General features: G+C 40.8%; 1 protein-coding gene across 8 annotated transcripts in view; it reads right to left on the bottom strand.

Annotated features, from left to right (window-relative positions):
- ADAMTSL3 (ADAMTS like 3) overlaps nucleotides 1-15,132 on the bottom strand; it is a 410,509-nt gene that overhangs the window by 149,520 nt on the left and 245,857 nt on the right. For all 8 annotated transcript variants that reach the window (XM_061394516.1, XM_061394517.1, XM_061394521.1 and 5 more), the window contains 5 exons: nucleotides 11,901-12,039; nucleotides 10,298-10,348; nucleotides 9,034-9,238; nucleotides 5,186-5,333; nucleotides 2,699-2,783 (listed from right to left, as the gene is read on the bottom strand). In XM_061394516.1, the coding sequence (XP_061250500.1) occupies nucleotides 2,699-2,783; nucleotides 5,186-5,333; nucleotides 9,034-9,238; nucleotides 10,298-10,348; nucleotides 11,901-12,039 (628 nt within the window). The remainder of the gene's footprint in view (nucleotides 1-2,698; nucleotides 2,784-5,185; nucleotides 5,334-9,033; nucleotides 9,239-10,297; nucleotides 10,349-11,900; nucleotides 12,040-15,132) is intronic.

Below are 15,132 nucleotides of genomic sequence, written 5' to 3' on the forward strand. Positions count from 1 at the left end.
GTAAAGTAAGCCAGAAAGAAAAACACCAATACAGTATACTAACACATATATATGGAATTTAGAAATATGGTAACAATAACCCTGTATACGAGACAGCAAAAGAGACACTGATGTATAGAACAGTCTTTTGGACTCTGGGAGAGGTAGAGGGTGTGATGATTTGGGAGAATGGCATTGAAACATCTATAATATCATGTATGAAACGAGTCGCCAGTCCAAGTTCCATGCATGATACTGGATGCTTGGGGCTGGTGCACTGGGACGACCCAGAGGGATGGTATTGGGAGGGAGGAGGGAGGAAGGTTCAGGATGGCGAACACATGTATACCTGTGGTGGATTCATTTTGATACATGTCAAAATCAATACAATATTGTAAAGTTAAAAAAAAAAAAAGAGACACAGACATATAGAACAGTCTTTTGGATTCTACGGGAGAGGGCGAGGGCAGGATGATATGGGAGAATGGCATTGAAACATGTAAATTGTCATATGTGAAATGAATCGCCAGTCCAGGTTCAACACATGATACAGGGTGCTCGGGTGCTCGGGGCTGGTGCACTGGGATAACCCAGAGGGATGGGATGGGGAGGAGGTGGGAGAGGAGTTCAGGATGGGGAACATATGTACACCCACGGCAGATTCAAGTCAATGTATGGAAAAACCAATACAATATTGTAAAGTAAAATAAATAAATTAATTAATTTAAAAAAGAAAATTAAATTAACTGAGGAAGACTTTGTCAAACAAAACAGCTTTTCCTCAGTCCCTGAAGCTGTTCCTTGGTTTCCTGTGAAGTCTGAATACTACCTGCTGCACCTCTTCTTTAAGGCTTTGCTTCCTTGCTCTTTCTAACAGTGAGCCTTCCTTGGATTTATTCCTTCCTCTGTTGACGACTCCTACTCTTTCATGATCCACTTTTTTTTTGAACACATGATCCACTTTTAAAAAAATGTTTATTGATTTTGCTGCACTGGCTCTTTATTGCAGCATGGGGGAATCTTCAATCTTCATCTTCAATCTTACTTGTGACATGTAGGATCTTTTTAGTGTCAGCATGCAAACTCTCAGTTGTGGTATGTGGGATCTAGTTCCCCGTCCAGGAATCAAACCTCGGCCTCCTGCATTGGGAGCTTGGAGTCTTAGTCACTGGACCACTAGGGCAGTTCCCAAGATTGACTTTTGACTCCACTTTTTCCTCTAAACCTCCACACTTCCATCATGAGCCAAACACTCCTCTCTTCAGTCGGTTACTCTGGGGTCATTCACCTCATGGTGTTCACAATGTCTTCTGGGTTCACATCCAGATGTTCTGCACATGTCATAAGTGTGATGTGGCAGTTCTCTTGGCCCCCTTGGTCACTGGAAGCAAGGTGCCTTCTCAAAGAAAAGGAATCCATGTGCCCAAGGGGCTCACTGCTGGGATGCACCACAGTGAAAAGGGATATTGACGGATGAGAGCCTGTTCTGAGAGGAGCAACAGGGTTGGTAAGGGACTTAAAAACAATACACAAAAACTGCTGAAAAGGCTAAGAATGATGAACCTGGGAAAGATAGTACTCTAGGGATTCAGTTTTCTGCAAATTTGTGAAAACTTGTCACGTGGGATGAGGCATAGATGTGTGTGTGTGTGTGTGTTTTTTTTTTTTTCAGAAAGCAGAAATTGGAAGGAGGTTATATTTTGGCTCAAAAGGAAAAAAATACTGCAAATAACTCAGGTTGTTCAATCCAAAAAGAGCTCTCAATGCAGTGAACTGTGCCCTTGCCGAAGGTGTTGAAGAGAGAGACTGGCCACCCAGCCTCTGAGATCCGCTTTCCTCTGACCCTCTGTGAATTGTTCTCCCTGTGACAGCCTGTCAGCACGGCAGGCCTCACATATCTGATGTGGAATCAGCTGTCCTGTCCAATTCCTCAAGTCTATCACTGATGCTGTTTTGCTTCTAGATTCCTGGGTAAGAGTCAACGTCTTTGATTCCTTGCTCTCTTTAGGTCCCCATACCTTCACGTCCAGAATGTTTCTTGACATGCTCTTGATACTATATCTCCATGGATACCATGACAGCCCAAACTTGCCAAATCCCATGTGGACAGAAGTCACTGGATTTTTTATCTCTCTGGAGATTAAGCCTGGCCTTCTCATTTTATAAGTAAGGAAAATAAGACACAGAAAAATGAAAGACTTATTTACGGTCACATGGTTACAAGTGGTGGTTCTAGGCTCCAAGACTCCTGGCGCCATGTTCTTCCACGCCCCATACCACAGCAGCTCTGGGAGTTCTCCTGATAATCACTCGGGCCATCATGTTACATTTCAGCTTAACTAGTTTGATAAACAGTGGCCATGTCTTATCCATGGAATGATCACTTTATTTGGTTAACACTGTGATGGTCTTTGGTCAAATCATACGCGTTAATCTAGATCTAGATATTACCCCCAATCTGGTAACTATAACAGAATACTGAGTCTGCTTTGAGTTAAAAGGCACTGTTCTTTTCTGTGCTTCTCGTAGATGCTGCCAAAGTAAGACTGCTGAATTGTGCAATAGAGGAGAATTCTAGCCAGTTCAGGCTCTCTAGAGTCTGCAAATCCAGGTCATTTGGATTTGAAACATATCATTGTACTCCAATGAGTACAAAAATGACATATATCATGTTAACTGGCTAGGCCCTGAATACTCCCATAAAAGGTCCTGGACTCACGTTGGTTCTTCTGTTGCTATTCTGGTCTCTTCTAGTTCTTGAGCTTGTTTCAGCCAAGGTAATTTAGCTTCCACTGGGCTTTTTTCTAAGGAAAAAGGAACATAAACAACAAGCTTAATTACTCTTAATCATTCAAGAGTTGGACATGTGATTGTTATTTATTGGAGATTTCATTAATTTTTTTTTTTCAAATGAACAGTGCATGAAGTGGCTTCTGGACAGAAGCAAAAATTTCTGTCATGTATTTTTTAAATTAACACATTATCAGAATGCAACCAAACAATCTCATGACACAGTTGAATACATTCTCCAAGTTAGCATAAAAACACCTTGTATCAGTACCAGTCTCTGTTGTTTGCATAAAGCTCTGATTTCAACCAGATCAGTTTGCTTTCTTTTGCCACACAGTTTTTGCCACTGAGTGAAGAAATTAATAGAGACAAGCAAATAACATAGAAGGCTTAGAAAATTGTGAGGAGGAAAGTCTGTACTATGGTTTACTCAAACTTTAAAATGTTGTAGATGTTAAGAGAGATGATTACCAATTACAATTGGCCTGCAGGAGCAAGCTGGTGCCCTTCTCTGCCCTTTGAAGCTTCCTAAGATGTGAAGAAAGCATCTAATTATGAAGTGAGAATGGAAATAATTTTGGACTGCTTTGGAGAAATCACAGACGCTAAGAAAGTGGCTATAAAAGTACCACTGACTGCAGAAAAGGAGAAAAGACTTCCTTGAAGAAGTTATATAATCAGTATTTGTACCTTGCATGGAAACCAGTGATTTTTCCAGAAGACAGACATCATGAAAGAAATGAAGAATTAGTTGCTTATGAGGCTATTTGTATGAAGAATGCACCCAGAAATCATGAAGAAGAATCTTACCATCCTCTCTAATGGGCTAATAAGGACGGTTCCTTGGCACTGACACTTGGAAGTAATTCTTTTTCCATTTCCAAAAGGAAATACTTGTCACAAGGATTGGTAATACCTTACTAAAGTGCGTGTATGGAAATAATCCTGTCAAGAGGGGAACACATACATACCCAAGAGGTGGTGCCAAGGTTTGTTCACCCATGGATGCTACCCATGTCTGCTAATTCATGTGGAACAAATGGAACCACACAAAAATTTCTGAGTGCATCTATACATCTAGACTGGAGATTTAGTCTGTAAGTCTAGACTTTCAGTCTAGAAAGTCTTCTTTGTTCATGGTAGACGATAGGACGTATGATGAAGAGGACACTGTTCCTTCCACTCTGGTGGAAAGCACGTAGGAATCTTCCTATTCCTCTCTCTCTTCATCTTCCTCCTCCTTTTTCTTCAAAGCAGGCACTGCATCACGTGATTTTATATCCACTTCTTTCTGGAGGTATTTCTTATCTGATCTCCAGTAGCATATTGGGCACCTACTGACCTGGGGAGTTCATCTTTCAGTGTCCTATCTTTTCGCCTTTTCATACTGTTCATGGGGTTCTCAAGCCAAGAATACTGAAGTGGTTTGTCATTCCCTTCTCCAGTGGACCACGCTTTGTCAGAACTCTCCACCATTGTGGTTCATAGTTTCATTGAGTTAGACAAGGCTGTGGTCCATGTGTTATGTCCACTAAGAAAGGTTAATATAAGCCTACACAGACAGGAGCCACTGTACCTATACAGTAAGTCTCCTACATACGACCCTTCAAGATGTGAACTTCCAAAGATGTGAATGTGCAGCTGGTTTAGCATGGAACCAGAACTTGTGCCATAAACATCAGGCATGAGTGACACTGCAGCCTGTCTTCCGCATCCTATTGCCAACAACCCTTCAGCTCGACCATCTCCCACCCCCCTCCCTCCTCCAGTCAGTAACTCTTCTTGCCTGTTCAGTTGATGCCAGCCCATGTTCTATACTACTGTACTTCTTAAGGTACTTACTGTAAGATTAAAAGTGTTTCCTTTGTGCCAGTACCATACTATCTTGATGACTGGATGGGATGGGGAGAGACGTAGGAGGGGGGTTCAGGATGGGGAACACATGTACACCCGTGCAGATTCATGTCAATGTATGGCAAAACCAATACAATATTCTAAAGTAATTAGCCTCCAATTAAAAAAAAAGTGTTTCCTTTATTTATTTTTAAAAAATGTATTGTTTGTGTGAAAAGCATGATAAACCTATTACAGTACACTACTATATAACTAATTGTGTTAGTTGGGTACCTAGGCTAACTTTGTTGGACTTACAAACAAATTGGATTTATGAACCAGCTCTCAGAATGGAACTCGTTCGTATGTAGGGGACTTACTGCACTGAATCAACAAGATCTAAGTTTCTCTTCAAGATCAATTAATGACATAGGTTTAACTTCTTTATCTAGGTGGACATGTCAATCTGTCAGTGAACAGTTTTTGCAAGAAAGTTAGTATGTTTAAATGCAAATGCTGCAGTATTAGTAAGAGACCTGGAAAGCACCACCTGATTTCACTTTAAAATGCACCACAAATTTACCTTTTGGTTTATAACAGGGGATGGGAATGATACATTCTTCTTTGATGTGTAACTTCAGTTGTGGGTTACAGCCGCCAACATGCTGCCCACGGTGGTTGATACACAGCACAACTCGATAACGTAACCCTCGGCCACAAGTCACTGTGCACTTCAGAGACAAAAAGAGAAGCCAATGAAATTCTACATGAATATTAAACACAAAAGGTCATCAGATAAACATTACATAAGGAACGGGGTGGAGGCTAATTTCCCATGATTCTTTATGCTTCAGGGCCCCTCCCTTGCAAGATTACTTCCAATTCTCACTTTGAAAAGTATTTCAGGTGATGTCACAGCACAAGAACTATTGAAATGCCCTAAAATCTTTCTATACAAATATGAAAGAAACTTAATATAGGTTTTTCTCAAACTTGATTAAAAATTTACACATCATCCAAAACAATCTGTAAAGACAAAAGAAACCTTTTGAAATAGTTAATTAAAAAGATATCAAATTTTGCTCAACCATGCTACAGGATTACCTTTCTATTCTGTGTATAGAAACTTATCTTGCAAAAATATCATATGAAAAGGCTCTCTAAGAGTATTCAGCCAAAAATGTAGGAAAAAATACTACAGGTGTAATAAGGCAGTTAAAATGAATGAAAACATTATGTTATTTTCTCTAAATTTTGTGAATTTTGTGTTGCCAGCATTTCTTTTCTTGAATAATTTGTTTATGATTTAGAAGGTACTTTTTTTTGCCTATGAACGGAATTTTCTCAAGTCATGAATATCCAGGATATCTTTGCAGTATATGTACATTATGTTGGTAAGTATATATGTATGTATGCGTGTTTGTCTTTTTTAATCAAGACTAGTTTTTAGGACTACTTAAGGTTTACAGAAAAATTGAGCAGCGATTATAGTGCAATAAAATAAGATAATTAAAAAAGAGAAAAACTGAGCAGTTAGTATAAGAGTTCCCATATGCCCCCTCTCCCTTACACACAGTGAAAGTGAAAGTGAAGTCGCTCAGTCGTGTCCGACTCTTAGCAACCCCATGGGCTGTAGTCTACCAGGCTCCTCCCCCCATGGGATTCTCCAAGCAAGAGTACTGGAGTGGGTTGCCATCCCCCAATATTAATATCTTGCATTATTGTGGTACCTTTGTTACAACTGATAAACCAATACTGATACATTATTCTTAACTCAAGTCCAGAGTCACATTAGGGTCGTCAGCTTTAAAACACGTAATTTCTTACAATTTCATTATTCTAAATAAACATTTATTTAGATACTCAATATTTGTGTTTTGTATTCTTTTTTCTTAAAAAGTCACCTCCTTGGTAGGGGAGGGATGGACTGTAAGCCTGAGATTAGCAGATGTAAACTGTTGCATATAGGATGGATCAACAAGGTCCTGCTGTATAGCACAGGAAACTATATTCAACGTCCTGTGATAAAGCATCCTGGAAAAGAATATGAAAAAGAATGTATATAAATGTATAACTTGATCACTTTGTTGTGCAGCAGAAATTAACACAACATTGTAAGTCAACTACACTTGAACAAAATAAAATTTTTAAAAAGTCACCTCCATATTGTTTAAACTTCAGGCCCCACCAATCCTGGATCCACCCCTGGGAGAAGTCAAGAGGCCTTGGGCACGTGCCACAGAACAGACAGTGCTCTGCAGACGTGATCTCACCAAGGGTTCTGATACATTGGCAGGTCAACAGCTTCATTCCTATTTAACAGATGAGCCAATCAACAACCCGCCAACTAAGGACCTTCCTCAAAGTCAAGTAGTTCCTAAGAGGCCAAGTGGAATTCCATCCCAGAGCCTCCTGCTGTCAAAATAATGACTTCACCACTGCTTCATAAAGCTTGAAGATTTTTTCCTAAGTCCATAGATGTTTCTTAAAATGTCAGAGAAGAGTTTCAGAAGATATGGAGGCCTTTTGCAGCATAGACCCATCTTCAAGAAATTCTTAAAGAGATGGGAATACCAGACCACCTTACCTGCCTCCTAAGAAACCTGTATGTAGGTCAAAAAGCAACAGTTAGAACTAGACATGGAACAATGGACTGGTTCAAAATTGGGAAAGGAGTACATCAATATACAGGAGTATATTGTCACCCTGCTTCCTTAACTTCTATGCAGAGTATATCATTTCAAATGCAGGGGCTGTATGAATCACAAGCTGGAATCAAGATTGCCAGAAGAAATATCAACAACCTCAGACACACAGATGATACCACCCTAATGACATAAAGTGAGGAGGAACTAAAAAGCCTCTTGACAAGGATGAAAAAGGAGAGTTAAGAAGTTGGCTTGGAACTCAACATTCAAAAAACTAAGATCATGGCATCCAGTCCCATCACTTCATGGCAAATAGAAGGGGGAAAAGTGGGAGTAGTGAGAAATTTTATATTCTTGGGCTTCAAAATCACCACGGATGATGACAGCAGCCATGAAATTAAAAGATGCTTGCTCCTTGGAAGGAAAGCTTTAACAAACCTAGATATTGTATTAGAAAGCAGAAACATTACTTTGCTGACAAAGGTCCATCTAGTCAAAGCTATGGTTTTTCTAGTAGTCATGTATGGATGTGAGAGTTAGGCTGGGCACCAAGGAACTGATGCTTTCGAACAGTGGTGCTAGAGAAGACTCTTGAGAGTCCCCTGGACAGCAAGGATATCAAGCCAAGTCAATCCTAAAGGAAATCAACCCTGAATATTCATTTGAAGGACTTATGTTGAAGCTGAAGCTCTTGGCCACCCGAGTAAAAGAATTGATTCATTGGAAAAGATGCTGATGCTGGGAAAGACTGAAGGCAAGAAGAGAAGGGGACGACAGGGGATGAAATGGTTAGACAGCATCACCAACTCAATGGACTTGAGTCTGAGTAAACACCGGGAGATAGTGAAGGACAGGGGAGCCTGGGATGCTGCAGTGCACAGGGCGCCAAAGAGTCAGACACAACTTAGTGACTGAACAACGGTATCTCAGTGGTTTCCAAATAGGCTGCCTGCCTCTGGGCTTTCCCAGCATCAGTCTATCTGACCTCATTTACTTAAAATATAAAACGTTTACTCTCTTCAACAAAAACAGTGAAGCTTCATAGTAACCACCGGATCAAGAATACACTTCCAGGGACTCCCTTGGTGGTCCAGCGGCTAGAACTCAGCCCTCCCAATGCAGGAGGCCTAGTTTCAATCCCTGGTCAGGGAACAAGATCCCATATGCCACAACTAAAGATTCCTCATGACACAACTAAAAAGAGCCTGCATGCCACAGGAAAGATGGAAGATCCCACATGCCTCAAGTAAGATCTGGTGTAGCCAAATAAAATAAACAAATATTTTTAAAAAGAACACACTTCTAGTGTCAGTTTTAGCATCTCTGTCTTAATCTTCCAATTCTTAATAACATGAGTTCTGTCTTAACCCAGATGAATTAGGGCCTTTTCAACCTCCAGTCATTCTGTGTCAGATTTCTGCTTTACTCCACCATCCTGGCTTAGCCATACCACACATTGATGCCTTCTCTAGGCTCCTGCATGGTTAAAGTCTGCGGATCTGAAATATGGGTTAAGCACCACAAGGGCAACAAAGACTTTCCAAATAACTGTTTCAATCCCTGTTCCTTTCAGATTGGTTCTCAATCATTCTTACCTGCTCTGATGCCTCCAACATTCTCCCTCACAGCATCCTTCAACTGTCTTCTCAGCTCTTCAGGAGTAGGAACCATGTTCACATACAACTTCTGCATCTGCCGTGTTGCCCAGTACAGTACTGGCCACAAAGCAAATAATCATTAAAGTCTGAGACTGAATTAAAGGTGGCATGTTCTCAAATCTTACCTGAGACCACTCCATGGCAATCCACTTGGGACAGTCAAACAGATTGCAGGTTTGCATCACCTTGGGTTTGGGTGCATACATGCACTTCCATTCTTCCACTTGAAGTATCTCTCCATGCATGGACTCCTCCACACACACAAAGGTCCGTCTCTGAATCCCGCCTCCACAGGACACTGAACATGCAGTCCAAGGGTTATGTTCCCAGCTCAAAAGCAAAGAAGTGAAAACACATTATTCATTTGTTGCTTGCTTCAAGTTTGCAAAGTTGATTGCAACAAGTACAGCCATAGACTTTAATCTTAACTACTACACACACTGTATTGTCTTAACTCCTTGGTCCTAAAGGTTATTGTCAAATGGGAGTAACACACCTGCCCCAGTGTATTATAACAACAGGGCCGTTGTGTGAAAGCATCTTCAATCTGACTCTAAAGTATAAAGCACCAATGGAGAGTATTACCAGGGAATCATACACACTCCGAGTCAGAAAGAATCATCCTAACATGTCTAGGTATAAAAGGGAATGCAAATATCTAATCAACTGGAATGTGTTAGCTTCCTCTGCAATGTGCTGTGCTTAGTCACTCAGTCATGTGTGACTCTTTGCAACACCATGGACTGTAGCCTGCCAGGCTCCTCTGTCCATGGGGAGTCTCCAGGCAAGAATACTGGAGTGGGTTGCCATGCCCTCCTCCAGGGGATCTTCCCAACCCAGGGATCAAACCCAGGTCTTCCACATTGCAGGCAGATTCTTTACTCACTGAGCCACCAGGGAAGTTCCCCTCTACAATACCTAGATATAAATTCATGCTTGACATCTCCAGTGACATCTCCAGTGACATTTCAAATATTACCTTTGAGGCAGCCTATTCCATCTAATTCTTAGAAAAATATTATTATGTAATTAAAGTCTTTGTTCCCTTAGCTCTCTGTAAAGGGTCTAGTCTCATACATTTAAGACTACTGCCACAGATACTATGGGCTTCGCCTGTGGCTCAGACAGTAAAGAGTCTACTTGCAGTGTGGGAGACCCAGGTTCCATCCCTGGGTTGGGAAGATCCCCTGGAGAAGGAAATAGCAACGCACTCCAGTATTCTTGCCTGGAAAATCCCATGGACTGAGGAGCCTGGTAGGCTACAGCCCATGGTGTTGCAAAGAGTTGGACACGACTGAGTGACTTCACTTTCACCTTTCACAGATACTAAAGCTCCTTGAAAACTGATTAGAGCATATTACAGAAAGGAAAAGGAAATACTTAACTCACCGAGGGAGAGGCTGGAAGTGGTCATAGGGCATGATCTCTTTAAATCCATCGCTAGAAATGAAGTCGTGAGAATATAATTACTACTCAATACATTTACTCATTTGACTAGTACAGATGTCATATGACAAAATACAGAGCTCTTTCAAATTATATTGACACTTAATATGCCAACTTTTCTGAACCATTTCCCCCCAAATTCCCTTTCCACTTGCACACTTCTGCTACCGTCTCCTTAATTTTTAGGAACATCTCTGATATACAACTTACCCAATTCTATATGAAAGTGAAGCTAGCAGTATATACTCATTAAAGTAGTATATGTTCATCATCTCTTAATTTAGATAAATCTATTTATTCCCTTTTATCCTCTTAAATTATTGTGATAAAATATATTCATGATATTAACACAGTCTAATTAGCAGGATCTTTAGAAAATCACTTTGTTTAACAGATTCTATCTTTTGAAAAGGCCTCTATTTGTGATTGTGTACACATGGGATTACAGGAAATGCACAGCTTCGTGATGGGAAATGAAATCCACTGAGAACGCTTCCCTTTCCACTTGCACACTGCCTCAGCCAGCTGGCAGAGAGCTGGGGGATTCTGGGACTTGATAGTGTGCTGTTATTTTAGGATCCTGTAGCAAAGCCAAGAAACTTACCCAATCCAACTTCCCCAATCCAGAAGCTGGATTGCCAACTTCTGGCAATCCAAGTCACCAGGTACTAAATTATGCAGCAGGATGGTTTATGCACAGCTTTTCTACTCTGGCAGTCAAACTCTGCACTTCCTGCACTATGTATTATTTATACTGAGTTTAAGGTGAACACTTCAAAAGTCTAAATGTGGTCATCGGTAACTCAGTTTAAAAAGCTAAAATGGTGAATTATCGATATTCACAGCTGGTAGGTGGACTAGATGTACTTAAATGAAGAGACTTTTCATGTTGTATACACAAGACGTGCTCAGAGAGATTCATGACAAAAAGTGAAAGGTCACAGCTCATGGACACAGAGCCCACAAGCACGAACCAGATGAGTGAGCAGATGAACCTAATGCCTCCTGACCACGGTTATAAATGGGTTCGCAGGTACCTGCCACCAGGGTACGTTCAAGATCATGCAATGGAACTGTGTTGCTTGATAAGGATGGATCAGTCCCAGCTGCTGTTGATTTCTTTTTTTTAATTTTTAATTGGAGAATAATTGCTTTACAAAATTGTGATGGTTTCTGCCATCCATCAACATGAATCAGCCTGTGTCATACAGCAAATTCCCGCCAGCTGTCTGTTTTACATATGGTAATGTATGTTTTCATGTCACTCTCTCAACTCATCCCACCCTTTCCTTTCCTCATTGCATCTACAAGTCTGTTCTCTATGTCTGTGTCTCCATTGTTGCCCCGCAAATAGGTTCATCAGTACATCTTTCTAGATTTCATATATATGTGTTAATATATGATATCTGTCTTTCTTCTGACTTACTTCAGTCTGTATAACAGGCTCCAGGTTCATACACCTCATTGGAACAGACTCAACTGCATTACTTTTCCTAGCAGAGTAATATTCCATTGTATACATGTACCAAAGGGCAGTGATACAAACCTTGATGGGCAAGGATCCATGCTGCATTCCTTCAGTTTGGGTTTTGGTTTCACATTTTCAGGATAGTAATGGCAATAATGGTCAGGAACCACCCTCTTCAAGCGGATATCCACACATTCAGCAGAATTGAGCTGATACCCTAAAGCAGCAGAACAGGAGTGTCTGAGTATTGCATTCATTTGGGATTTCCTTGGCAATGTGATTGCTTGCCACACATTTTTTTCTTTCTTCTTTAGGAAACTCAACTCAGTGGTTCTCAACCCTGGTTGTATAACAAACAGAACCATGTGGGAGCCTTTAACACATACCAGCACCCAGGTCCCCTCCTGGTCCAATGAAATCAGAAGCATTACAGTCAAGAAATCAGCATTCCCACAGGTCAAAGTGGGAGGAGTGGGTCCTATCTGTTCCCATGGTCACATTGTAACTGAAGAAATACGGCTGTTCCTTTATTCCCAGGCTACCTAGAAGGTAGAAGCAGCAGATGCCCACTGCTTAATTGGAAGAGGGTGTAAGGTGCTTTAGGAAAAGCACTTATGGAGAGCTAGCAATTGGACTGAACGCTGATTGCAGTTTCCCAAGCTCCTTTAGGTTTACAGTTACTGTGGGGAGCGAATAAGAGCAAGAGTGTCAAAGCTTTGTTAAAAATGTAAATCTTTAAACAATGGCTGGGGGATATGGTACAGCAGCAGCAGAAAAGTTATGACCAACCTAGGCAGCATATTAAAAAGCAAAGACATTACTTTGCCAACAAAGGTCTGTCTAGTCAAAGCTATCGTTTTTCCAGTAGTCATGTATGGATGTGAGAGTTGGACTATAGAGCAAGCTGAGCACCAAAGAATTGATACTTTTGAACTGTGGTGCTGGAGAAGACCCTTGAGAGTCAGAAAGGAGACAGAAAGGATATCCAACCAGTCAATCCGAAAGGAAATAAGTCCTGAATACTCATTGGAAGGACCGATGCTGAAGCTGAAAACTCCAATGTTTTGGCCACCTGATGCAAAGAACTGACTCATTTGAAAAGACCCTGATGCTGGGAAAGATTGAAGGCAGGAGGAGAAGGGGACGACAGAGGATGAGATGCTTGGATGGCATCATTGACTCAATGGACTTGAGTCTGAGTAAACTCTGGGAGTTGGTGATGGACAGGGAGGCCTGGTGTGCTGCAGTCCATGGAGTTGCAAACAAAAGAGTCAGACATGACTGAGCGATTGAACTGAACTGAACTGAACTGAGCAGCAACAACAACAACAAAAAAAAGACTTTTTAAAAAAGACTCTCGGGTTCTTCTAAGATGACTGAAATGTTTGACCAAGATTGAGAATGACTACTTGCATTATAACTCGCATTATAACTGATTTGTGTTATACTTGGCACTTACTTTTTAAGATTTTTGTTTTGATATGGGCCATTTTATTTTTAAAGTCTTAATTGAATTTGCTATAGTAGTGTTTCTGTTTTATGTTTTTGTTTTCTTTTTCACCACAAGGCATGTGGGATCTTAGTTCCTCAACCAGGGATCAAACCTGCAACTCCTGAATTGGAAGGCAAAGACCACTGGACCACCAGGGAAGTCCCTGTTTTTAGCACTTATGATTAGAAAGTTATAATAGACTCCTTTGAAAATTTTTGGAGCTCATGTACAGAAGGTTAGTTATTCAGTGTCATATCTCTTTACTGTTGTCATGGCATTGTGCAAGGCTCTTGTTTCCTTATATTTCCCCTCCTTCCATTACAATCCCCCAGAGACATCTATTTATTGTTAATGTGTTAAATATACATCTGTCTTTTGTAATGTTTCATGTGTATCTGCTTTGACTAAATGATACTGAGTCTTAAATCATCTTCTGTTTTCTACTTTTCCCACTCAACGTTACATTTCTGAGAAGTACCCTTGTACTGAGCTTTGTTTCGTTCTTCTGTATAATATTCCATTGCTAGTACACTTGCCTGGAAAATCCCATGGACGGAGGAGCCTGGTAGGCTGCAGACCATGGGGTCGAGAAGAGTCGGACACGACTGAGCGACTTCACTTTCACTTTTCCCTTTCATCCATTGGAGAAGGAAATGACAACCCACTCCAGTGTTCTTGCCTGGAGAATCCCAGGGACGGGGGAGCCTGGTGGGCCGCCGTCTATGGGGTCGCACAGAGTCGGACATGACTGAAGCGACTTAGCAGCAGTAGCAGCAGCAGCAGCAGTACACTTTACTCATTTCCTGCCCTGGGGTACCTAGGTTACCTCTGACAACAACGAACTTTCTAACTGGGGAAATAGCATTTTCTATACAGGGGAACAAAACCCTCCCATCTGCATCTCCCCCTGCCTCATAAGCCTTCAAAGAAGAAGGAATGAAGATTTATTCCTGATTCTATTCAGTTTGTACAGTCTCTGAGGAAAGTGAACATTCCATATCTATGAGAGCTGTAAATTCAAAAAACAACTCACAAAATGATGTTTCTATTTCCTGAAAGATCTGATTCCAAGGTTTCTGTCACTATGTAAGTGTCATGTTAAGTTTTTTAAAAAGGTAATTTTTCAAAACCAGAATGAGCTCTTCAGAAGAAAAAAAAAAGTCCAAAAGTAAGTTCTCAGCCTTAGTCAACTGGTATAAAGTTCCAAAAATACATTTAAAGGCCCAATGGCTGAGAGCAATCTGATTTTATAAAACACTAGACAGCTTCCTACAAGTTGTGGCTTAAATGTAAGCTGAGTGTAAAAGGACAGACTGGTATGCATTATAAAAAGCAAGGTCAAAAACCACAGGAACGAAAATCCAAATGGCGTCAATAAAAAATGACTTGGGCGCCAATATCTGCCAGAAAGTCTGCAACATCAGATGGCAATGCCAGTCCGGGTACTTTCCCTGAACTAACCTCACGTGTCCCACACAGATGACTGCAGGCAAGACCAGGGAAGTCCACCCAAGTACTTGGAGACCAGCATACTAGTCTTCCTCATTATCCCAAACTCTGAAATGCCATTTACATAAATCATGTAGATTCAATTACTAATATAATTAGATTTTGGTAATGCTTTCCTTGTGGGTTTTATGTATGTGTATTTTCCCCAAAATAATAACAGAATGAAATTATAGCTCTTCGAGTCGAAGAAAAATTTCTTTGTTCTAAATGGAAACATATTTCTAGAAGGAGACAAAGAGCATACAGGTGTTTATAATTTGGGGGGAGAGACAATTAATTTTCCTCCTTAATTTTGTCACAGTACACAGA

The sequence above is a fragment of the Bos javanicus genome, chromosome 21 (assembly GCF_032452875.1).
Source record: "Bos javanicus breed banteng chromosome 21, ARS-OSU_banteng_1.0, whole genome shotgun sequence".
NCBI classification, from domain to species: Eukaryota; Metazoa; Chordata; class Mammalia; order Artiodactyla; family Bovidae; genus Bos; species Bos javanicus.